At 42.0% G+C, this 27,535-nt stretch overlaps 1 protein-coding gene across 4 annotated transcripts in view; it reads right to left on the bottom strand.

The window, feature by feature from the left end:
* LOC144610719 (cAMP-dependent protein kinase catalytic subunit alpha-like) overlaps positions 1 to 27,535 on the bottom strand; it is a 119,605-nt gene that overhangs the window by 48,044 nt on the left and 44,026 nt on the right. For 3 of the 4 annotated variants that reach the window (XM_078429630.1, XM_078429631.1, XM_078429629.1), the window contains exon 2: positions 2,464 to 2,525. In XM_078429630.1, coding sequence (XP_078285756.1) covers positions 2,464 to 2,525 — 62 coding nt within the window. Of the gene's footprint in view, positions 1 to 2,463; positions 2,526 to 19,389; positions 19,833 to 27,535 lie in introns of those variants that run through there. The other variant, XM_078429632.1, reaches the window with a different exon arrangement.

The following is a 27,535-nucleotide window of genomic DNA, read 5'->3' as shown; positions in this document are numbered from 1 at the left end:
CACTTATGCTACACCATGGGTCATAGGTCTCCAATTTTAATAACAACCCTCCACCCCTGCCTCCTTCTACCAAGACAATTTTATACCCAGTTGGCTATTTCACCTTGGATTTCCTGTGATTTACCTGAGCAGAACACACTCCATAAAGTACATGTTATTTATTACAGAGTGCTGCACTGTCTGAGGTTCAGTCTTTAGATGAGATATTAAGCTTTGTCCTGTGTTCTCTCAAGAATACATAAAAAATACGAACATGCTTGAGGAGCAAGGGAGGTTCTTGCGTGGTGTCCCTGCTAATAATTACTCCGCATTCAAAATCACAAGGAAAATTTCCGTCACATACATCATAAATTGACTGCCAAATGTCCCTGTAATACAACTGGATTCTTTGGAAGTCACGAAAGCTCAATGTAAATGCAAGTCATTCTTATAGAAACTTACAAAATTCATAAGGGGTTGGTCAGGCTAGATGCAGGAAGATTGTTCCCAATGTTGGGGAAGTCCAGAACAAGGGGTCACAGTTTAAGGATAAGGGGGAAGTCTTTTAGGCCCGAGATGAGAAAGTTTTTTTTCACACAGAGAGTGGTGAATCTGTGGAATTCTCTGCCACAGAAGGTAGTTGAGGCCAGTTCATTGGCTATATTTAAAAGGGAGTTAGATGTGGCCCTTGTGGCTAAAGGGATCAGGGGGTATGGAGAGAAGGCAGGTACGGGATACTGAGTTGGATGATCAGCCATGATCATATTGAATGGCGGTGCAGGCTCGAAGGGCCGAATGGCCTACTCCTGCACCTATTTTCTATGTTTCTATGTTTGCAGAAGGATGCTGTCGTGTCAAAATAGCAACCAACCTCAGAGAAACTGACTACTATTGGGAAAACCTCGTGCATAACCAAGGAGTAAGAAGCACTTAACTTTTCCCCTTCAACACTTAGGCCAAATAGAATACCCAAGTTCCAATGCCCCGCACGGCGATGATTCCAGTGGCTGAGTTTGTGGAGTGGTGCTTGCCACCAATAAGCAAATGGATTTGCACCAGCATAGTGTCTTTGATCTGGATGTGGAGAGGATATTTCCAGTAATGGGAGAGTCTAGAACAGAGGGCACAGTCACAGAGTAAAAGGACGTACCTTTACAATGGAGATGAGAAGGAAATTCTTTAGCCAGAGGGTGGTGAATCTGTGGAATTCATTGCCACAGATGGAGGCCAAGACATGGGTATTTTTAAAGCAGAGATTGATAGGATCTTAATTAGTTTAGTTTAGTTTATTGTCATGTGTAACGAGGTACAGTGAAAAACTTTTTTGTTGTGGTGTGCTACCGAGCCAGCGGAAAGACTATACATTATTACAATCGAGCTGCCCACAGTGTACAGATACAGGATAAAATGAGTAATGTTTAGTGCAAGATAAAGTCCAGTATAGTCCAATTAAAGATAGTCCATGGGTCTCCAATGAGGTAAATGGTAACTCAGGACCACGATCGTTGGTGATAGTCTGAAGAAGGGTCTCAACCCGAAACGTCACCCATTCCTTCTCTCCGGAGATGCTGCCTGCCCGCTGACTTACTCCAGTATTTTGTGTCTACCTTCGATTTAAACCAGCATCTGCAGTTCTTTCCTACACATCGTTGGTGATAGCATGGTTCAGTTGCCTGACAGCAGCTGGGAAGAAACTATCCCTGAATCTAGAGGTACGCCTAATAGGTTACGGGGAAATGGGAGGAGAATTGGGTTGAAAGGGAAAAATAGATCAGCCACAATCAAATGGCCTAATTCTGCTCCTATAACTTATGGTCTTATAGATCAATGCTTCTTAAACTATTTCAATGTCATCCACCCTTGAGTCTTTATCCCAAAATTTCATTCACCTTCGACTACATTTTCTTACACTTTTGGGTAATTTTCATCGTATTCTCCCTTGTGTATAATTTTATAAATCAAGTAATTTGATTTTATATCATATATAATTTTATATATCAAGTCATTCACCCCTCTAGTTTCATTCACCCCAAAATAATTTCATTCTCCCTTGGGTGAACCATTCACCAGTTTAAGAAGATAAATGAATGGAATTTCTGCCCCAGTACACTTCCGGAAGCAGAGGGTGGCACCTGGAATCGCAAAGCTATGACTGTTGCAAACTCTATGAAATGGACAGCAATGTGGCCATCTTTTGTGGATATTGATTTTTCTGTGGAAAGAGCCTTCTATGTTCAGTCAGGAGGAAGTAGTTCCCAGAGAGTGAAAGCAGTAGCCATAGGATGCCAGAAGAAATGAGAATCAGATTTGCTGTGAAGTATCAAATATATATTTTGCCTCCATTCCCCTGCTTCAATCAGAATTCAAACAGAAAATGCATTACTCCAATGTAATTTGCTTATCGTGTACCTGTGAATATCTGGATAATTGTGAAGTACATGACCTACCTATGTTAAGCTCTCTTGAAATAGATCTGTGCCTTACCTGTGATGGGGACTCCCATTTCTGTAAGAATTCCTCTCTTGCTTTCTCTAAGTAATCTTTCACTGCAATAAAAGAACAAAAATATTTCACTTTGTTCAAATGTCATAATTGCACAGCTGCTGGCCTTCAGGATCAATAATTTAAGAGCAGATTCTAATAAATCAGATTGATAATTACAAGGAATTGGCAGAATATTTTTTTTGTTGAGAGCCCACATATAGTCTTAATCCCAGATTTAATTAATGTGGCTTTGCATAAGAATGATTTAAAACAACCAAATATTGATCACTGTTGGTGAACCATAAGAAAAGTGGCAGACTATGGTAGTAAATCAATCCATTGACCAAGTAGTTATAATTCCCCAAGTAAATTGCACCAGTGAATTAAAGCAATGGCTTGGAATATGAATAATCCTCTTCACCCTTTGTGCTATTCTGGAACAGATCAAATTATAGAAGCACTCATACCCCCTGGTTGAACATGGTTGCAAATGCAACAGCTTTGGCACCAATGTGAAGGGTCCTGCTATCACAATATTTAGAGTTTGGAGATACTGTATGGAAACAGGCCCTTCGGCCCACCATGTCCTCGTCGACCATCGATCACCCATTCAGTCTGAAGAAGGGTCTCGACCCGAAACGTCACCCATTCGTTCTCTCCAGAGATGCTGCCTGACCAGCTGAGTTACTCCAGCATTTTGTGTCTACCTTTGATCACCCGTTCACGCTAGTTCTATGATAAATAGACACAAAGTGCTGGATAACTCAGCGAGTCAGGCAGCATCTATGGAGGAAAAAGGATGGGTGACGTTTCGGGTCAGAACCCTTCTTCACACTGGTTCTACGTTACACACGAGAGGGAATCTACACAATCCAATTGATCCACAAACACACAGGCCTTTGGGATGTGGGAGGAAACCGGATCACCCAGAGGAAACCCATGTCGTCACAGAGGAGAATGTGCAAAGTCCGTACAGACAGCACCCAAGGTCAGGATCAAACCTGGGTCTCTGGCGTTGTGAGGCTGCAGCTCTAGTACTGAGCTGCACCACTGAGCGGGGACATTCCGGGAGCTGGCTTCTCCTTTAATTGCCTATTACCATTCATGGCTTGATCTGGCAGTATTGCAGGGCTTTGATCTGATCTGTTGGCTGTGGAATCCCTTGGCTCTGGCTTTTGCATGACATTTAGCACACATATGATCTTTTGTTGCAGCTACACCAATATCATAGTTGAGACCTAGTTAAGTGCATTTGATGGTGTGAACAAGTTGTGAAGATGTGTCTCCAATTATTCTTACCAATTCCCACAGATGCACTATAGAAGGCATCTTATCTGGATGCCTCACAGCTTGGTTTGGTAAACTGCTTTGCCCAAGATGGCAAGAAATTGCAGAATTTTGCGAACTCTGCCCAGCCCATAAAACAAGCCAGTACTCTTCCCATCATCCCCAACTATGTTTCATGCTACCTTGGGAAAGCAGACAACTTAATCAAGGGCCACTCACACCCGAAGGTCATTCTCTTTTCTCCCCTCTCCTGTTGGGCAAAAGATTGCAAAAGCTTGAAAGCATGTAGCAACAGCTTCAAGTACAGCTCTTCCCCACTGTAATCACACTCTTCAATGAACCACTCAGATGCCAAGGATGAATTCCTGATCTTCCAATCTACCTTGTAGTGGCTCTTGCATTTTTAAAATTTGCACTTCTCTGTGGTTGCAATACTAAACACTCTGTTTATCTTCACGATTGCACTACCTGATTTGCCTGGATAGCATGCAAAACGTGTATCTCAGTGTTCTTTAACTATAATAAACCAATATCAAAACCAATACCAAACTACCTGCCTAATCTTGGATAATATTCTCATATTCAGACTTCAGGTAATAATCTCCAACATTCATTGCTCCATACTTAAGCTGATAATATTTTTGTTCCCAAATCAGATGGTGATTAGTTCAAGCCCTGTTAATTGGTTTGATATAGAACCTAGGTGGTACAATAGTGAGAGGTTGTTATTTTGTCAGATACCTTGATGAGATTACTTTTCCAAACCTCTGACTTAGTTGCTAATAAAAACATAGTCAAATATTTAAATGTTGGTGAGGAAGGAACAAACTGAGCTGTCAAGAAAGCAGGCACAAAATTGGAAATATACAATCAAGACATTTAGCAGGATCTATCAATGACGACTTATTTATTTCCACCATAAGCTTCCATTGGAGTTGAGGATGTAGCATAAAACTCAAATTCTCAGCATCCAAACCTTTAGGAGATACCACTACTTAGACACTGTTACTGCCAAAGGAATTAACAAGATGCTGTTTTGTCTAGCAGTAGAGACTCGCACGAGGGACTTGTGTGTCAGTACAAGGGGTCGGCCATTGGGAATTGGATAAAAATAGTTTGTAATGCCAAAGTTGTAAATATTTGAGATTCCCAACTCTAGGGGGGTCTGTTGATTCTCAGTAATCGAGTAACTGGCTGAGATTGATAGACATGGGCAGAAAGGGAATCCGATGATCAGAGGTGGTGGCACCAGCGTGGACTTTAGGCACAAGATCATTGATGATTTTATGCATGCACGAAAGAAAATTCATGAGCATTAAATCCCACACTTACTCCAATCCTTTATTTAATGGTGTCCTCCACCCATTAGTTAGTGTTAACTTTCTTCCAATAGCGACAGGTATTGCTAGATTATAGCCACATCAGGTTTGGTAAAACAACAACCACTTCTTCAATAACACGCATCACAGAATAGAATGAATAACTGTCATTTGTGTAGCACCTTTAAAGTATGAAGTATGTAGAAGTACACAAATAATCACATCCCCCTCCACTGCTGCAGAGCTAAGATGCAGCAGACTTGGGATTGAATATGCAGGCTCGGAAGGGAAAGAAAGGGGTTGTTTCTTTCCTCTATTGCAGGTGGCCTTCTAAAGCAGCAGCTTTTGAGCAGTGTGCAATGTGTATTCAGTAAAGCAGCAGGGATCACAGTGACAACTATGGCAAATCACTGGAGAGGTCATTGCACATCTAAAATTAGAACACTTGAACTGAAATGCATCCAAAAGCTTTGACTCAGTAAACAGTTCCCAGCACACAGCGACAGAAGGCATTAAAAGTCTACAGATCTCACAACACCCACTCGGGAATTAACACAAACCTGGGAAAGCAGCCACCACAATGATTGCAAGCAGCATTGTGTGTTCATTAAAAAGGCCAGTAATGCACTTTCAAGGAAAAGCAAGTGCATCGAACATGTTCAGGGTAAACTGATATTTGGGTACAAAGAAAATATTCCCACTCTGCCTCTCAGAAATACACCTTCCTTCAGTATTGAAGCCAGGACTACCCCTCAAATCAGGTAGGGATGCTGGGGCTTACACTGTGTACAATAATTCCAATCACCTAACAGATTTCATATGTTGTAAGTTTTTGGCAACAGAAAAAGGGCAACACTTATGGGTGGATTGAATGGGATGGGATCCAAAAGGTAGAGGAATCCAAAGAGGGTGGACGATTTTGTAAGATGAAGGGGATCTGGGCAGATGGTTTTAGTTGAATGGGTGAGCACAAATGAGATAGAAGAGGAGTGAGAGAAGTAAAGAGTTGGAGGGTGAGAGCAGACCTGATTAGTGAACCACGAGTTGAGCAATTTGAGGGGAAATCTCATTGAAACCACCTGTATAATGAAAGGCCTAGAAAGGACGGGCGTGGAAAGGATGTTTCCCGTGATGGAAAAGTCTAGAACTAGAGGGCACTGCCACAGAATAAAAGGATGTCCCTTCAAAATGGAGATGACAAGGAATTTCTTTAGCCAGAGTGTGGTGAACCCGTGGAATTCATTGCCACAGATGGCTGTGTCATCCATTACCTCTCTTTCACTCCAGTTCACACAAGGTGATTTTCATCCCTTTTGATTGAAAGATATAGCATGGAAACAAGCCCTGTGGCTCACTGAGACCATGCTGACCATTGATTACCTGTTCACAGCAGTTCTATGTTAGCTCATTTTCACATACACTCCCTACACATCAGGGGCAATTTGTAGATGTCAATTAACATATAAACCCACGCGCCTCTGAGATGTGGGAGGAAAGCGCAGCACCCAGAGGAAATCCCTGTGGTCACAGAGAGAACTTGCAAACTCCACACAGACAGCACCCGAGGTCAGAATCAAACCAAGGTCTCCGGTGCTGTGAGACAGCTGCTATACAAGCTGTTCACTACAATGTAATGATTGATATAATCAATGTTTCGGACATGGATTATTCTATCTTGAGAAGAATTTCATTTTATGCTTCATTGGATTCTACTTTCTACAGTGTGTATGTTTTTTTTGTTCCCAGTCCTATGCGTACAGCTTGAAAGGGAAGCAAAAGCACTCCCCGCACCACCACTGAAGGTGGAGCCATGCTGCTCTACAAACATTGCAAAACCTGTCTTTTATTAATAGTGAAGCCACTGGAGAAAGAGATGGCTGTGCTACAGGGCAGAAGATAGTCACAAAATAGCAAGGAGCGGGGATTATGGAGATTCAATCACAACTGAACTTCTCTGCTCGCTCCCCTGAAACACTTCCCAGAAGCAAACCCTAGTCCCTATTTGATGTTTCTACAAAGTACTTTGTGAAACTTCCTGTCCCTCCCATTTTCAACTGCAAATATGCATGAAATGGATATATCAGCTGCTATTATAAACGCTGAGTAAACACATCGCAAGACAATTCTGGCATTGCTGCCAGCTGGTAGTCAGCAGCACGAGCAAGGCACCGAGTGCAATTTAAATGCAACCTTACTGGGAAGGTCGGAGCATTCACCAGAGAAGGTAGGACTGAGGTACCTGGTTAGAGGGGAAAAATGTCCAGCATTGTCTATGAAAAGGCAACATCATTATTAATTCTGGTCGTGAAAGATGATGGACCATGCTCAATAATCATATCATCATATCATATATCTACAGCCGGAAACAGGCCTTTTCGGCCCTCCAAGTCCGTGCCGCCCAGTGATCCCCGTACATTAACACTATCCTACACCCACTAGGGACAATTTTTACATTTACCCAGCCAATTAACCTACCAGTTTAGTTTAGTTAATTATTGTCACGTGTACCGAGGTACAGTGAAAAGCTTTTGTTTGTGTGCTGTCCAGTCAAGAACAGACCATACATGAATACAATCAAGCCGTCCACAATGCACAGAAAATGGATGAAGGTTACAACATTTAGTGCAAAGGTATAACATTGAAGTGCGAGAACGTCCGATTGAAGATAGTTCAAAGGTCTCCAATGAGGTAGATGGGAGGTCAGGGCTGCACTCTAGCTGATAAGAGGACCATTCAGTTGCATGATAACATCTGAAAGGGCCGGTCATGCGAGTGTCAATGTTAAGGCTGAAGCATTAACACCCATTATATATTTCATATTTCCTCACAACATGGTGACCATTTAGCCCATCAATTTTATACTGTGGCTCACCGAGGAATCTCATTCTCCCACCTATTTTCCCATTCTATCCAATATTCTGTCAAAACGACTGTTTTTGGGAGGTGGGAAGAAATCAGAATACTCAGAGAAAACCCGGGAGAATGTACAAATTCTATACCGACAGCACCAAAGGCCAGGGTTGAATCAAGGTGGCTGGTGCCAAATAGTGCCTCAGGACTGTGCAACCCTGCATTCAGCCAGACAGACCAAAGGGATGATCAGTCTTGGGTGACTTGAGACCCAATCATCACAGAATCCAGTCATCAGCCAATTTGATTTATTCCAAGTGGTACCAAGAGATTGTTGAGGACACTGCATGCAGCATGACTATGGATAGGATAATATCCTGGATGCAGATCTGAAGACCTGGATGCCATAACCAGATAAGCCCCTTGTACAGTTATGGTTACAGTTATAACACTGGCATGTACACCGATCAGCCAAAACATTATGACCACTGACAGGCGAAGTGAATAACATTGATTATCTTGTTACAATGGCACCTGTCAAGGGGTGGGATATATTAGGCAGCAAGTGAACAGTCAGTTCTTGAAGTTGATGTGTTAGATGCAGGAGAAATGGGCAGGAGTAAAGGCCTGAGTGACTTTGTTCTGGCCAGACGACTGGGTCAGAGCATCTCTGAAACGGCAAGGCTTGTGTGGTGCTCCCGGTCAGCAGTGGTGAGTACCTACCGACAGTGGTCCGAGGAGGGACAAACCACAAACCGGCGACAGGGTGTTGGGCCCCCAAGGCTCATCGATGCGCGAGGCAAACTAAGGCTATCCCGTCTGGTCTGAAACGACAGAAGGTCGGTCTACTGTGGCACAAATCACAGAAAATGTTAATGGTGTCACAGTACACAGTGCATCGCACCCTGCTGCGTATGGGGCTGCACACGGAGGACCAACAGCATATTAGGCAGTTGATCATAATTTTTTGGCTCATCAGGTCATAATGTTTTGGCTGATCGGTGTATTTGACAAATTGAAAACGGCTTTGTCCGGACCATTTTGCTTTGGGGAATAACCGTATCTATCACTAGTTTCTGATTTCTGACATCTCACAGCCCATTGTACATCTCAGAAAGTTCCAGACCATCAAACATCTCAGATGATTGCTGCAATTTCTATCAGGTATCACATGCTGTTATTTCTATGGTGCCAGAACCTTAGAACCCACCACATGATTCAGTAATATCTGACTAAACTGGTATGAAAGTTGAATTCTCCAATTCTAGGTAACTTATACAAACGTCTCCCTCTTGGGCTCACACCGTCTCTAGCCACCAATCATCCTATCAGAGAACCTCCTTGCCTGAAATCACCTGTTGCCGCCTCCCATTTGTCCTGTTTTTTTCACGCTTCCAGTTCAACCCCCCCCCCCCCCCCACTACAATCAGTCTGAAGAAGGGTCCAAACTAAAATGTTACCATTCCATTTTTCTCCCGAGATGCTGCCTGACCAGCTGAGTTACTCCAGCACTTTGTGTTTATCCTTTGTCTAGTTCTCATCTCTGTTGGAGTCTCAACAATAGTTACACATTTTAGGATATGTTTGGTAGTAATAGAGACATCTATAAGAATATTAAGTGCTATTTGTCATCACCTTCAATGTTTTGTAAAACAAGGCACAATACTGCAGCACTGTATAGTAGCTGAAGGGACCATGGTTCATTGACTGATTTTCAATGTAATCCAAACACAGGCAAATTCCCGAATAGATGAGGATGTTTAGGCCTCATCTAACACTAAAGCCCCTTCCTATAGTGCAAATGTGATACAGTCGGACTGTTACACCTCATGCCATTGAATTACTGGTACATAGGAGGTATACAGCATGGAAATGGGCCCTTCGGCCCAACTTTTCCGTGGTGACCATGTTGCCTTACCGAGCTAGTCCCACTTGCCCATCTTGTGCCAAACCTTTCTTATCCATGTAAAACTTCAGCATCCATTACTCATTTTCTACAGTCTGAAACCAGGGGAGATATGATGTAACTACGAGATTCTCTTCCCTGGCCCTTAATGTTACTCTGTGCATGTGCAATTGGACTGAAGCAAAATAGGCACCAGTTGCAATGGAGCAACATTCAAAGCACCAACTGCAACAGAGTGACATGCATAGCAATGGAGACCTTCTTGATAATTCCTGAAATGAGTTCCTGCAGCTGTTTGGCAAGGCATGCAGCTAACCAAAAAAACATTTGCAATACCAAACTGAAAGATTCACAAGCTCATGAAACTCTCCCAGTAAATGTAGTTATCAATATAACATTCTTGGATCCCAACACTATAATGTTGAGAATTGATTGCACTAGAAAGGCCATAATAAAAAGATTATTAAAGGACATAAATATTTTACACTGTGGAAAATCAAGAGAGAAGTACTCAGGCGATGAAGTTTATAGTTGAGCAACAATGGTCTAAGAGGAACCAGTAATGATGGGTGGTTATGACTTTAATAAAACAATGGGTGTTTATGACATTAAAAGAGATAAATAATTATCTTGCAAAGCTTGAACATTGTAATCTTATTCACTGACCATTCAATGTGTAGGAAGGAACTGCAGACGCTGGTTTAAACCGTAGACACAAAATGCAAGTTATACACACAAATCTCCACACATTATACACAATTCTCCAAAACTGAGGATGTACCTAGATTAAAAGTTAATTAGGTTTTGGAGAACAGGGACAGAATGTGAAGTCTAGAATAATAAATTCATACACAACACTTATTTGAAGTAAGTTAGATTTCCATGAACAAGAACATTAAAACAATGATGATGGATTATTAATTGTTAAGAAGGAAGCAGAAAAGAGAATGCAAACATGTTATGAAGATCGAAAATAAAGCAAATCAGAAATGCAAACAAAAAATTGCTTGGGATATTCAGCAGAACAGACTGCAAAGTGAGAAAGAGTTAATGTTTGAGGTCGATGACCCCTTCCTCAGATACATTCTTGCATGAAGTTCTTGGATCACAGAAGGCTTTCTCACAGGCAGTAGTTCAGGCCAACAGTACATTCCCAGAGTGAATTAGAAAAATATCCGAACCAGTGGTGCAAAGGAAAGCATTTAGAAAATATATTAAAAATCACTGAGATCAAGAGTGAAGATTGTTTAATTGAAATATGTACCAGGACCGGAACAATTAAATTTTGACTTGCTGGAGCTTTACAGACACGCTAAATGAAACAACACAACAAATAGATTGTGGTTATGATCTGGATATCACTATCTATAAGAGTTGTAGAAATGGAATGGGTGTTAATTAGGGTTTTCAAAAGGGAACTAGACAGGGTAGAGAGAAACATGGAAACATAGAAAATAGGTGCAGGAGTAGGCCATTCGGCCCTTCGAGCCTGCACCGCCTTTCAATATGATCATGGCTGATCATCCAACTCAGTATCCCGTACCTGCCTTCTCTCCATACCCCCTGATCCCTTTAGCCACAAGGGCCACATCTAACTCCCTCTTAAATATAGCCAATGAACTGGCCTCAACTACCTTCTGTGGCAGAGAATTCCACAGATTTACCACTCTCTGTGTGAAGAAATGTTTTCTCATCTCGGTCCTAAAAGACTTCCCCCTTATCCTTAAGCTGTGACCCCTGGTTCTGGACTCCCCCAACATCAGGAACAATCTTCCCGCATCTAGCCTCTCCAACCCCTTAAGAATTTTATATGTTTCTATAAGATCCCCCCTCAGTCTTCTAAATTCCAGCGAGTATAAGCCTAGTCTATCCAGTCTTTCCTCATATGAAAGTCCCGCCATCCCAGGGATCAATCTGGTGAACCTTCTCTGTACTCCCTCTAAGGCTAGAATGTCTTTCCTCAGATTAGGAGACCAAAACTGTACACAATACTCCAGGTGCGGTCTCACCAAGGCCCTGTACAACTGCAGCAGAACCTCCCTGCTCCTATACTCAAATCCTCTTGCTATCCCCCCTCAATCTTCTAAATTCCAGCGAGTACAAGCCGAGTCAAAGATCTGGGGAAGTGGGAATTTATCCCCATTATTCTGTATCTCTACCATGTGGCTGCCTTGTTGTAATCATGTAGTCTTTCCACTGAAAGCATGCAGCAAAAAAGCTTTTCACTGTACCTCTGTACACATGACAATAAACTAGGCTAAACTAACAAATAATCCTGCATAGGTTTGCAGTTTCCTCTACCATAAACAATAATAAGCACACAACAAAAAAGCTTTTCACCACACCTCAGTATACGTGACAATAAATTAAGGTGAATTCCTGGAGAATGACTCCTTCGAGGGAGAGATGAAAAATATCGCTTCTTTCTACATCTAGACTCTTAGATGGCATTCTCAGTGCAAACAACACAATTAGTGGATCATTTCAAACAGGAGTTCCACATGCACAATTCTGTGACATTTCACACACTACTGCAAATGCAGCAGTTGTAAGGCTCAAAATTAATATGTAGGAAGGAAATGCAGATGCTTGTTTCCCTTTCCCATGACTCTCAGTCTGAAGAAGGGTCTCGACCCGAAACGTCACCTATTCCTTCTCTCCAGAGATGCAGCCTGACCCGCTGAGTTACTCCAGCGTTTTGTGTCTATCTTGTGCTCAAAATTAAATCACTTTTATTCCCTGTACACGATGGTTGACACATTTGTGAAAAACAGTCAGAAGTTATTATCGCTTTTGAGTGGGGCCTGCCTTTGTCCAGCTGGATCAGCATCGCCTGTTAACAACGGCTCAGAGGGCTCACCCCTCCGTCTTTAGATGAAAATTAACAATCAGTGGCAATCGTTAAACATTAGCCCAGCTGTGCCATGGTAAACAGCATAGGTTAATTCATTCCATTATAAATTTGGAGAGTAACCTCTGTATCCTGTACTTTTGAAATGAGGCTTTTTCTACGTAAGCCTCTCGTCAATGATAATCTCTGAATGAGCCCTAAATTCAGAAAACAGCGTCATGTCCACATTGACAGCTGGACTGGTAATTCCGTCAAACTGTGGCGCCAGTCAGCAAACATTCTGTGTACATTCAAGGATTGATTTCTGGATTATTTTACCTGCTGCAATACTTTGCCTGGATGACTGAAACTCCAATAATATTTAAGATCAGCACTATCCATCTCACTTGAATAGCACCAGTCCACTGCCCTAAATATTCATTCCCTCCCTCATCAATGCGTTGCTGCTACTTGCCTTGGCTACAGTGTCAGCAAATCACAAACCTAAAACCGTTATCACCATGGATAAAGATGGCAGGCATCGGGTCCTGTTGGTTCACCTCCAAATTACACACCATCTTGTTGTGAGTTTATCACAGTTCTTTAATCATCCACTAAATCTTGCAACTACCAACCCAACTGTACATCAGAAAGTTTGCAACAACTCAAAAAACTGCCAAATTACCATCTTCTCAAAAAATAAAATTAGGACAATTAAAACATGAAATGCCTGTCGGTGATGCCTAAATCCCATAAAACAGAATTGTAAAAAAAGCTTATCAACAGTGGATCACTGCAGCTTTCTCAAGGAAAGGCACACAGAACTTTGAGCCTGACCAACCTGGAAGAGCACGAGAACAATAATAACGTATTTTTATGAAGTAAAATGCTCCAATACTCATCGTACGAGTGCTATCAACTCCAATCACCACAATTTATAACAACAACAACCACAAGCAATAACTCTGTCAAGGAGATAGGCTTTAAGGATTACATTGAAGGAAAATGAAGCAGAGAGGTTAAGCGTTACAAGATATTCTTGAAGTGTCAGAGGTTATGGGAGAAGGCAGGAGAATGGGGTTAGAAGGGAGAGAAAGATCAGCCATGATTGAATGGCGGAGTAGACTTGATGGGTCGAATGGCCTAATTCTACTCCTATCACTTATGACCTTATGATATTCCAGAGCTTCAGCTTCACAGCTGAAAGCACAGCTACAAATGGCAAAACAGTTAAAATCAAAGAAGCCCAGATTATCTTGAAGACTTCTGGTACTATAGATTGCAGAGACAGGGAGGTGTGAAACCACCTGAAAAAAGAGAATGGGTGCTTTGAAACCAAGTCCCTGTTGAATCAGACATCAATGCAGTTCAAAACAAAGTCACTGTGCTTCTCGATACCAATGAAATGAAAGCTAAACCGAACGGTGAGGGATAAGGTCCAAACAGCAGAGATCTGGTGACATTAGCCTTGCAGAGGGAAGACACAAGGGAACCATCAGGATTGTGCTGAAATAACGCATGCAAAAAGCACGCTAGCAAACCAAGCATTCAATGGGTCCATCCCTCAAAATGCTACACCACTGCTCCACCCCAAAACAACTCTCTCACACACACACACATAGGCACACACGCCCGCACTCACACGCGCGCGCACACACACACACGCACGCACACCTACATCTTTATGATTTCGTTTTCGGCTTGGTGCTGCAGAGAAGGTGTGGGATTCACTCACACCCAACCTCCGTACGATAAGCCATCTGTTAGCACTTGTTTAGTATTACAGTTCAAGGGAATAAATCCAAATGTGATGCTCCTCCAAGAAAATCCCCCACACTGCAGATTGGATTATATAATCATTCTTCTAACTGTCATACCATCAGGTAAAGGTCCTACACAGAAGCCTCATAAAATCAATTTACGGAGTAACAGAAAAAAGAAAGGTAATGATAGGATAGATTCAAAGAGATTTTCAAAGGCTAAGGACCAAAATTAAATTTTAGAGGCATTTCTAAAGTATACAGAACGGTACTTTGAGGGGTGAGGCTGTGGTGAACCTTTGGAGACGAGGTTGTAAGTAGCTTAGTTTATTGGACCCTATTCTGTGGGGGCGGCAATGACCCATTAAGGAATGCAGGAAAAGTTATTTTTCTTAATTCAGTTTTGTGGTCTAGGTCATGTGATAGGAGCAGAATGAGGCCATTTGGCCCATTGTCTACTCTGCCATTCAATCATGGCTGATCTATCTCTTCCTCCTAACCCCATTCTCCTGCCATTTCCGCATAACCCCCAACACCCGTACTAATCAAGAATCTATCTGTAAGAAAATAACTGCAGATGCTGGTACAAATCGAAGGTATTTATTCACAAAATGCTGGAGTAACTCAGCCAACAAATCATCCACCAACATTTCCGTCACCTACAACGGGACCCCACCACTGGCCATATCTTCCCATCCACTCCCCTCTCTGCGTTCCGCAGAGACCGTTCCTTCCGTAACTCCCTGGTCCACTCGTCCCTTCCTACCCAAACCACCCCAACCCCGGGCACTTTCCCCTGCAACCGCACGAGATGCAACACCTGTCCCTTTACCTCCCCCCTCAACTCCATCCAAGGACCCAAACAGTCTTTTCAGGTGAGACCTGCACCTGCACCTCCTCCAACCTCATCTATTGCATCTGCTGCTCTAGATGTCAACCTATTTACATCGGCGAAACCAAGCGCAGGCTTGGCGATCGCTTCGCTGAACACCTGCGCTCGGTCCGCATTAACCAAACTGATCTCCCAGTGGCCGAGCACTTTAACTCCCCCTCCCATTCCCAGTCTGACCTTTCTGTCATGGGCCTCCTCCAGTGCCATAGTGAGGCCCACCGGAAATTGGAGGAACAGCACCTCATATTTTGCCTGGGCAGCTTGCAGCCCAGTGGTATGAACATCGACTTCTCCAACTTTAGATAGTTCCTCTGTCCCTCCCTTCCCCTCCTCCTTCCCAGATCTCCCTCTATCTTCCTGCCTCCACCTATATCCTTCCTTTGTCCCGCCCCCCTGACATCAGTCTGAAGAAAGGTCTCGACCTGAAACGTCACCCATTCCTTCTCTCCCGAGATGCTGCCTGACCTGTTGAGTTACTCCAGCATTTTGTGAATAACAAGAATCTATCTATCTCAGTCTAGGCGGGGAAGATTGGAAATGGCAATATCTCAGCACATTGACTGCACAAAGACGGATAGAACAGTGTTGGATTCTGTGAATGTGGAGGCAACAAAGACATGACTAAGCATCAGATCAAGTGGCAGATTTCATCGCTAAAGTGACACTGATAGATTCTGTGTTTTTTTTTAAAGTTTAGTTTAGTTTAGAGATACAGCGTGGAAACAGGCCCCTCGGCCCACCGGGTCTGCGCCGACCAGCGATCCCCGCACATTAACACTATCCTACACACACCAGGGGCAATTTACCAAGCCAATTAACCTACAAACCTGTACGTCTTTGGAGTGTGGGAGGAAACCGAAGATCTCAGAGAAAACCAAGGATACTAGAGGAGCAAGATGGACCACTCCGTTGAAATCGCCTATACTGAAGTGTAGTACGCAAAGGAGCGTAACGTCCGCCATTTTAGTAGGCAAAACCCACCGTTCGTTATGCCTCTCGCAGTGTAATCAGTGTTTTGGGGGAACAGTATGTGTGATGATACCAAAAAAATATATCTCAACTATCAATTCACAGATTTTTGTTATTTAAAAAAAAATGTTTCTGCAAGTTTCTGCCTACTAAAATGGCGCCATGACATACTACAGTTCGTAGGGTCAAGTGGTCTATCTTGCTCCTCTAGTATCTTTGGAGAAAACCCACGCAGGTCAAGGGGAGGACCTACAAACTCCATACAGACCACACCTGTAGTCGGGATGGAACCTGGGTCACAGGCACTGCATTCGCTGTAAGGCAGCAACTCCATCGCTGTGCCACCGTGACCACCCTTCATAAAGTTTGAGTTGAGAATGTCAGGACAATGATAGAACATGCATGAATCTGTGGGTGGAGACACATTTGGGTGCATGCAAAGCTTTCATGTTTCTGGTTACTGAATTGACAATAAGAGCTAGATCATTTGGGCAGAAACGAGGGAGCAATTTTGTTTTACAGTAGATGTAATGAAAATTCAGGAACACTGCACATGAAGGCAATTATAATTTTCCAACACAACAACCAAATGCTTGGATCTTATCTTTAGGGCGGCTCGGTAGCACAGCGGTGCAGTTGCTGTCTTTCAGCGCTTGCTGCGAGGGTTTTCTCCGAGATCTTCGGTTTCCTCACACACTCCAAAGACGCACAGGTGTGTAGGTAAATTGGCTTGGTAACTGTAAAAATTGAGGGGATCGCTGGTCGGCGTGGACACAGTGGGCCGAAGGGCCTGTTTCCCTGCTGTATCTCTAAACCAAAACAAAATCATCAAGAACAACCATCCATGATTTAACTAAAAGGCGGAGAAGATTTTATGGGACAAATGTCCCCTGACTTTTCCTATTTCTACATTGTAATCTTTGAGTTTCAGGGCTAAGATCCAAGATGCATCAATCCCCATCATGGTTTTGGAGGCTGTTAACAATAAGAGACTCAAATAGTGAATCATCAAAAGCAGACACAATGACTTTTACAATTCCAGTAATCCTCTGCTTCTCAATCTTGTTCGTATTTCTACATTGTAAATCTGGACACATGTCTTTTTATGAGACCAAATGGCCAACGAATTCTGAGGTTTTTCAATGCAAGATAATCAAGCTTGGATGTAAAGAATGCAATTGTCTTTTACTTTCAATAATTCCTATCAATTAAGTACCTTAGCAAGACTATAACCATCTTATGCAGAGAATCATTGAGTGATACTGAAGACGGACATAGTGGGCATCAATTATGAGGAAGCACTGTGGCATTGCCCTGTGGAATATTCCACCAGCAGCAGATTATCCTGTAAGCCTTTCATAGAAATGTTCTTTTTAAAAATTAACTTAACAGGAAATAGAGAGCTGACTTGCAATTCCTCTTGTGACTGCTCTGGTCTAAAGTAGATGTACCAGACTGCACTGTACCATGGCCACTGCTGATAGGATCTTCTCTATGGAACACAACAAATGTTTTAACTAACACAGGAAAACTTTCAAGCCTTGGGATCAGAAATGTACGAATGAACAGGTTAACTTTTCAAATTATCCATTAAAGTCAGTCAGATCACATCTGCTGAAATTTGCAGTGGTTTGGTATTGGACAAGGCATTTCCAGTGAATATTTATTAATACAAGCGGCACAACCAATCTGCTTAATGAGGACATTATGTGGCATGACAACACACTCTTTCAGCCTAGAAATTGGATTGGGAAAAGATGCCCTATTTTTAGGCATAAATAATACATAAGATATGATTTTTGGCATGCTTGAATTCTTGCCCAATGGGAAATTGGATAAGACATTTCTTGTCACAATTCACCATGATGGTGACATCATTTGCCAGTCATATTACATGCAAGTGTTATCATTAACAAGTAGGGCAGTCATTCATTACTCAAGTGGATCAAAAGCTCACTTAAGACTTTTAGAATTGATTTGCATTTCCACAAGAGGTACATTATGCTAAAATTGTTGATGGCAGAGTGACTTAAATTATCCCTCCCCCCCCCCAGGATATAATTTCTGTGCTGAAAATCACCCTTTGTCACTTTTATTCACGGTGCCCTGTTGCCGAGAGCTCTTGGTACGGATCAAAGCTTCTCCAAGCCAAATTGAATGGGTGTGAAGACATCTCCAGCGTGAGTGTCCTGCTCTGTCGTCGGAAGGAGAGGTGAGGGATCCCAGTAGACCACATGCCATCGTCCCCTCCCACCCAAGTCCTTTGCGATTCCCCCTTCCCATCATACACCGACTGCCCAACATCACAGTTTGATGTCATCTTCATGGCAGCTCCAATCGTGCTGACCCATTTCCCAAAGGTCAGCGCGCGAATGACATCGCTGCTGTTCTCTCAGCATGTAGCAGTCCGTGTGAGACACCCAGGTCTCTTAAAAGGGAATAAAATAATTTCTTAAACCATACATTTTTTGACGGGTTCCAACTTAGCACCCATTCAGTACGCAGAAATTGTATCAGACCATTTTTTATGCAATTGTTCATTTACAATCATGCACTTAACACAACACTCACTGGAACTGATTTAAAGGTAAAAAAGGAATTATTGAAAGTAAACGATAGAGTAAAATATATTCTAAATACAATCAGTACACAAGGGCAATGTATAATTTATAAAAACAAAGAGTTTGTACATTACGTTTCAGTTTGCGATGCACTACAAGTTCAGGAAACTTTCACAAACAACCACTTATCATCGACTCTCATTCAGAAAATAATTTGTATGACAACTAGCTTCTCAGTTTTGGTACATTTCAACACTAAGCACAGACTAAAATGTACAGCAAGATACTGTTGACAGTTCAGTCATATCCACATGTGATTTTAATTAGGAGTCAGTCATTCAATGACATGTATTGAGGAGAGATTGACTAGTGCGGTATCAAAGTTAGAATGTAATTCTAAAGTCATTCTAAAATATTTCGAAAAGATTCTTTGCATAACTAGTCTAAAAATTCAATGCTGGCTTGAATATTTAAAGGCTTGCTTCCTGATGTGGAAAAGGTAAACAATCGCATCTCAGTTGACACACACTGCTCAGCTAGATACTTGCTTACCAATTGAACAGCCTTCAGCCATCCTGCCTTCGAGTCCTGTCTTTAAGAATGAATGGTGAGAGATGTGCCCTGTTGTCAGTTCCCGAATCTTGTCTTGTCGACAGCTCTGCAGCTTGCTCACAGGCTGAGCTGCAAGAGTTTACTTCACAACAGTTCAAACATTGATTTGTGCACAGCTCCAGCTTGTGCGAGCTAACCCACTCCACAAAGTTGCACCTGGAAATCAGGGAAATCTAGCCTCAGTCGCAGCAGAATTGACTGAAATCAGCTACTTTAAACTTTCTCAATACAAACAAACCAGAGCATGAAAGGAAAAGCTGGTAAACAGTTAATAACACTTCGGCAATTAGCTTTGCGCCATCCCCTCTGAGACTATATCAGGGTCAATGTAAAGTACTCTCCAAAGACAAGGAGTTGTCATAATGCAGGGCCCCCTGCTTCACTGGTTAATGCAGAGAGGGCAGCACAAATCAGCTCACGTGATATAACTACCCAAGGACGTCAACCTTCTACAATCCACAAGCTGTGCTGGATATTCACATGGCAACACTGATAGAGTTACTATATTTACACTGGACTTCCTGGCTCTGTACAGCACTGCGGATTGTCTGAAGCAAAAAGGAAGAGCGAGGGTGGTCTTGTAACAGCCAAGTTTGCTAAACCTCGCATTATAACTGGACTTTTTTTCCAGATAAAGACTTGCTTCTTAATGAACTTTTCGCAGTCACTTGGATTTCATTGTTTCTTCCAATATAGAATTGAAAACTTTATATTGTGAGATGCGGAGACAATCACCTCTTTCAATGACATGGAGACGCTGGCTTTTAGTCAGTATCTGTCCCGGGAATGATTGATGGGATAAAGGAGGAGCTTTACTCTGCATCCATCCATTGCTGTAGCAGATCTAGCACTGGATGGGACAACATAGAAGGCTTTTCACTCAGTATCTTGTACTCTTTGTAAACCTGTGTCCTTCTAATATTCTGCTACCCGTATCTTAACTCAAACCAAGTCCTGTTCACCATTATTTATGCATATTCTGAGCTACATTCCCATCCTTTTATCAAATCCCTTCATCGAACTGTCCCTTTACATCTCTGTGATATATTCTAATTCTACAATCTTCTGGGATATCAGTTCTGTTTTTTTGCGATGATCCATTTTCACTGCTTCACCAACTGGCTCCATGCTAACTCCTTCCAGTAGTAAAGTCATCTCTTGAGGCATTCTTCTTTGACCAAGCCTTTGATCACCTGCTAAAATATTGCCTTTTGAAGCTCAAGGTCAAATCTTTCATGATAACCATTCCTGGGAGGTGTTTTGGAATAGTTTATTATGTTAGAAAAATGTTATAAATGTAATCCGTTGTTTTGCACAATCTGCTTGAAAAGGTGATGTGGACATTTTTATACTGACACTGGAAGCAAAACACACAAGCATTCTTCCTTAGCACTAATATTCTTCACTGAAACCTACTGAAGAACTCCAGAACATATACTGGTAAAATCCTTAATTCAGCACAAAATATCTGCCTTTGTGTTGTATATAATTTGAATGGAAAGCAGAATGTGCACAAGGAGCATTCTTCATATAGGTCTAACAGTAAATGCCTGGAATTCCAAGTATCTTTACAGACGACAATGTAGAAATAGCAGCAACTCAATCAATTAAATTCTGACTTGAGTTAAGATATTGCAGATGTATGACCATCGATAAAATAATTAATATTTGCACCCACAGCTTGCATGGAGATAGCCAGCAACAGTTCAACACTTTTTGTGGAATTTCACTGATCATTTAACATAGTGGGCAAGTATTGCACTGGATACAAATGGACTACGAAGAAGGAACATTTACAAGTATTGTTCAGCTTAGTAGCCAATCATTATAATGCATCCCACTTTTTTAGGAAATTCCAGGCATCTGTATACATTAAGCCAATAAATAAATACTGCATAACATAGTCTCCTACAACTTTTCTCATTCGCCATCTCAAGGACTGTTTTATTATTCCACACAACATAACAGCTAACACACAATTTTACCGAAACGTGGGAATACATTTCCTTAAGTCACGAGTTATCTGTACTTCCCCCACCAGCTTTAAACAGACTAGATTAAAATGGCGAGCTAGTGTAGCTTTGCCAATAATGACCTTCCACAGTCAACGTTCTATCCATGGTAACGTACATTGACATGAGTGAAGGTCTGATAAAACCTGTGAGAGTTCAGCTGTGGAGAATACAAGGTTCACGTGCATTGGTTTTCCTGGGTCCCAGCGTAAACAATATCGCGAATGCCCACCATTCAAGGAGCAGCCAAATGCTACATGCAACCGTCAGAATATAACACATTTCTATTACATTCCTCGGAATATTTAGCACTTTGAAATTGTTTGGCCGATCACAAAGTTTAGTGGATCAATCACCATTTTCCTGCACTCATCTCAATTTTCTTGATTTTGATATCTAAAAATCTATTGATGTTCTTCTTGAATATATTCTGCAACTTATCTTCCACAACTCTTTGGGGAAGTTAATTCCAAAGATTTAAAGACATTTCTTCTCATCCCAGTTCTGAGGGCCAACCCTTTGTTTTATGACTGGACCCCCGGTTCTAGATGCCATGGGCAGGGGAAAATGTCCTTGCGATTTCCTTATTAAACATTGTAAATTCTGCTGTCTTAATGTATAATCTGGGGGAAACATTTTTTATCTCTTCCCTCGACGGGGTTGTGACTTTTTCTGTATCGTATCTCTGTCCGCACTGCGGCTTAACATTGTGGAGCTGACGGTCCCTTTGCTGGGATCGACTTCGGGAGCTCCAACCGCAGGAGCTTTGACTGCCCTGATCGCGGGAGCCTTGATCGCCCTGTTGCGGGGGCTTCGATCGCCGACTGTGAGAGCTTCAATCGCCCAAACTGCAGATGTTTTGATCGCCTCGACCGCGGGAGAAAAGGAGGAAGAAGGTAAAAGTTATTCGGATTCCATCACAGTGGGGAATGTGAGGTCGCCGAAAAACAAGATGGACGTGCTGCCTGTGCTGGTGGGGACCCAGAGGGATTGCCGTGAGTGCATTGATCTCGGGGTTTGCGGGGACATCGCGCCATGAGAACATCCTGGAGTCTGGTGCGAGTGTGGATGGCTTTCTGACTGTTCGGGCGGACAGGGACTGCAGAGAGAGTGACAGCGGTCGGTACAACTCTGGTCACATCACGTTGAAGGAGCGTGTGTGTGGCCCGGACATTGAACTGATGGCTATGAGTCTCTGCTTATGCTGTGTGCTCTAGAGATTCTCACACGCTGCTGTGGTGGATGTTTATGTTTACTCTTTATGCAGTTTTGTATCTTGTTGATTTTTTGATATGACTGTATGGTAAATCAAATTTCACTGCACCTCGGTTCATGTGACAATAAACGACCATTGAACCATAAAAACATAGAAAATAAGTGCAAGAGGAGGTCATTTGGCCCATCGAGCCCTCACCGCCATTCATTGTGATCATCCACAATCAGTAACCCGTGCCTGCCTTCTCCCCATAACCCTTGATTCCACTAGCCCCTGGAGCTCTATCTAACTCTCTTTTAAATTCATCCAGTGAATTGGCCTCCACTGCCCTCTGTGGCAGAGAATTCCACAATTGAACCATTCAACATTTGCTAATCATTTTCTTTGGAATTACCTCGATAAGCTTTCATAGTACGCTTTTTGTAACCTATTGTTTTATTCTGCTTTACATTCTCTTATCCTCCTTTGCTGAATTATGATTATTTGATTATGATTATTTTCCAAATCCTCCAGCTGTTCACTTGGCAGCATTAAACACTCTTTTCTCACCCAACACCATCTTTAACTTCGCTTCATAGCCATGGATAAAACCTCTTTTCCTGATTCTTTTGTTTTGCCTCTAAAGAGGTATTTATTATTTGAAAGCTGGGCATTAATTCTTTTGACTGTACATTATTGCACATTTACTGTTATATCGTTTAATGCAGTTTTGCAAAGTCCCAGAGCACACACCCGACCACCACTTTTCACGGAATACAATCTTATGTTAATTTGAATATCCCTGGCACATATCTTTTTTAACTCCTTTTTGTGGCACTTTTGATATTTTTTTTCCCCCCTTTTATTCTTTCTAGCTAAATTCTGCATTTGTATATACGTTTTATTTTACTTTTTCATATACAATAGCAGAATTCTCTCGAATGTTTCCTTACAGCTTCTCCAACCACTTCTCCCAGCCCCTCCCAGCTATTTAAATTTAGGTTATTTTACATTTCTTCCAGCCACCATACTGAACTAAACGGTGTTATGAAATAAAAAGGAACTGCAGATGCTTGTAGATAGGCACAAAATGCTGGAGTAACCCAGCAGGTCAGGCAACACATCTCTTTTAAATGGGATGCTCGAGTCAGATATAGCAGAAAGTCTGCCACAGCACCTGTTACTGCTCATGGTTCAATGATCGTAGCTTCTGCTGAGCATGGAGTGCTGGTTGGTGAAGGTGATGCAGGGTGGGAGAAGGAAAGAAAGGATTAGATTGGCTCAACAGCGACGTCCTCCACTGTTCAGTTGACTGGAATGTTGATGTCCACATGTATCGGTGGTATTTTGAGGTGAGAAATTAAAATAAAAAACAAGTCAAATCTAGCATACAGCCCTCCCACCATGCTCCCCACTAAGATCACAAGCTATGCACACATTTGCCACTGATTCATCATATTTAGAGGAACACCATTACTTTAGTTTATTATTGTCATGACTACCGAGGTACAGTGAAAAGCTTTTGAAATGGTCAGTAGGCCTAAAGATTAATATGACAAACTGATCTGAAATGCACTGTAAAATATTATTAGGCATTCAACAAATTAAAACTGTCAAATAATCAATCCTATAGCACCACACAGAATGGCTCAGCTGATTAAAGTGCTTGTGTGGCTCTAACGTTTAATGGATAATCTAGCTGAAATTCCATCATTAAATCAGAGCAGAAACACAGCTGCCAGAAATGTACAGGATACAAATTCTCATACTATTTTAGAATTTTCCTGAACTGCCTTGACAAAGTTAAAATAAGCAGGATAAAATGCAAGGCAGTGACTTCAATACCAATGTAAGTTTTAAAAGTTTGTTGAAGGATTGAGATATTAAAATATTTGGGTCCACAAGAAATAGTCAGTTCGATCATCACTGGAAGAAGCGAGAAAAAGCTGGAAAATAATGGGTTACGTTTGCAGTTGGTGCAGCGAGATTCGGTGAACTGTTCTGTGCTCCAAGTGACCTTGTGCATTTCTTACAGGTTAGAAAATGAGTTGACACCAGTCTTCTCTTGAAATCTCCTCTCATGGTCCTCATTTGAAACCCTGGCACAGTATTATTTATCTGGATCACCAGTTTCATGTTAATGTTAAGGATCTCCTATTGTGCAGCTTGCCTCTTTTAACAATACTATGCACTCAGGCTGTCAGCAACTGAGTTATAGTTAAAGGGATGGAAGTCATGGAGTGCAGTATGCCCTTTTGCCTCCTGCTTCTCCAGAGCATTGTCTCTAGGAGTAATAGTCTTCACCATGGTGTACCCTGGTTACTTGACCCAAGCCTGAAGATCCTGCGCCATATACATTTTTAATCCCTAACTCAATTGAAGTCCTAAAGTTTCAGTGAGATTGAGGGTCATTTTGTAAATGAAAACAGTAAGGCTCAATACCATGAGACACAATACGCTTGAGCAACTGCAAATAAGCACAAGAATGCAGATGGCAATGGAAGTAGTTCTTTTTCTCAATGAATGGCTCAATGAACATCTTTGTGCACGTGAATGAACACTTAGACATTGCATGAAATCAAACTGGAGGCCAAGGGAGCTGGGGTTGCCCAGCAGGTATTGAGAGGTCAAAATAGCTGTTGCCAAGTTAAAGAATCAGAGTTATATAACTGTACAACATATACAAACAGGTCCTACAGCCTGCCACATCATGGTTACTTTTTTGCCTATCTGCACTAATCCCATTTCCCCACATTAGGACAGTATCCTGCTATGCCTTGCCTTTTTAATTGCATGTTTAAACTTCTTCATACTCCATCCCCTCTCCTGCCTGCCAGCCTGCCTGCCTGTCATGGTGCAGGGACACAAGTCACAGTTGCAAAGTATGGGAATGTTTGCAGAACAAAAACAAAAGTATCTGTGCTGTTGTATGAGGGTCACAATAAATCAGGATCTGTCAGCAACTTCCATAAGTAGTTCAAGCAATGCACTCAATAAAAAGCAGAAAGAGCTGGAAATACTTGGCAGGCCAACAGCTTCTCTGTAGAAACAGACTTGAACATTCCGATCAATAAACATCTCTAGCAGTTTTTACTTCTGATTTCTTGCATCTGCAGTCGTTTGGATTTTCAGGATGGCACTGAAGGTTGTTTTAACACACTTGCTTAGAAATATATTTGCATCAACACCAAGATATCTTTCATTCTCTCTCATTACATTTACCATTCTTTATTCTCCATTTTAGCTCAGGTTGTTTATTCCTTTGAAGTTTGATTGATATATTCAATCCATCTCCTCTGGATACACTAAGCATCTCCCCTTAAGACCCATTCAAGTTCCTCCTCTGCGCTCCAACTTCATCGGTGAAGTTGGATGTACCCAGGTTCTTCTTCTGCTTGTGTGTGGCTCTCCCGGGTTTGGGTTCAGATTCTTCCCCTCCGTCAGAAAATCCTCTCCATGCCCTTCGTTGTGTTGTCTCTCTGTGACAGTCAGACTTTATTTGGCTCTACCTTCCAATTTCCCCTTTCAGCTATGCTCCTTTGTAACCTATTTTTGCAACCGCAACAGAGGCATCCGTTAGTTAGATCTTTGAAAAAGATCATTTGATAAGATCACAACAGAGAAATTGTTTTCCAGCAGTCTTTTTTATATTAAGCTGTTGTTTAGATGAAAGAAATTACAATCACTTTAAAAGCCAAAGGATAAAAGGATAATCACAAGGTTGTGGTAAGAGAACAATTCATTGAACATCCAGATAGAGTGATGGTCACTGAATTACTGATATGTTACAATAGTTTTGCACAACAAGCAGGCTGTCAACCTATGAAATGACAATCTCCTCCTAATTTTAGGTGTCCCCCAAAATGTATTAGAGAATTGTGTACTCTAGAAGATATCAGAAAAAGATACAAAGTGCTGGAGTAATTCAGCAGGTCAGGCAGCATCAGACTAATTACTCTGAAGAAGGGTCCCAACCCGAAACATCATCTATCCATGTTCTCCAGAGATCTATGTTCTGCCTGACCCGCTGAGTTAATCCAGCACTTTATGTCCTGTTGTGGCCACCAGCATCTGCAGTTCCTTGATTCTACTAGGTATAAAGATATTTGCGTTAACACCAAAATATCTTTCACGCTCTCTCGTTACACTATACATCCTTTGTTTTTCACAGACTACAAAATCATTAAAGTTTCAAAGTTATAGGGAAGTGCAAAGTGATTGCATTATGAAATTTTACCTAACATCCAACACCTGAATTTATGACACATAACGTAATTTTGGCAATGTCATTGCTGTCGTCCTATATGATAGTATTTTCCCAAGAGTCTACTGACCTTATTAAATGATGCAGCAGAACAATAAGGGGTTGAAGAATCTACTCTTGCCTCTATGTTCTTATCTTGTCACCCAGCTCACAAAAGACCTGACAGGGCCATTTATCTGACAGCGTTAGTAATGGTGCGATGTTGATGCTGGTGCACTCGATGTTGCTGAGATATTGACTGCAAATAAAGTTGGTAGGATGGAAACCCCCAACTAAAGCTACAGGGCCACCTACAGGAAGTGTAAATTGCCCAAAGGGTTGGGCAGAACAAAAAAAGGAGAAAACCCACAAATATACTCAATTGTACCTAGACAGGTACATGGATAGGACAGATTTGGAGGGATATGAACCAAGCGCAGGCAAGTGGGACTAGTGTAGCTGGGACATGTTGGCCAGTGTGGGCGAGTTGGGCCGAAGGGCCTGTTTCCACATCTTCTGATATCTTCTAGAGTACACAATTCTCTAATACATTTTGGGGGACACCTAAAATTAGGAGGAGATTGTCATTTCATAGGTTGATGACTCTATGACTCTATGATGAGAAAATTCAGGAGA

Source organism: Rhinoraja longicauda, chromosome 37 (assembly GCF_053455715.1).
Source record: "Rhinoraja longicauda isolate Sanriku21f chromosome 37, sRhiLon1.1, whole genome shotgun sequence".
NCBI classification, from domain to species: Eukaryota; Metazoa; Chordata; class Chondrichthyes; order Rajiformes; family Arhynchobatidae; genus Rhinoraja; species Rhinoraja longicauda.
This window is presented reverse-complemented; position numbering and strand designations above follow the sequence as displayed.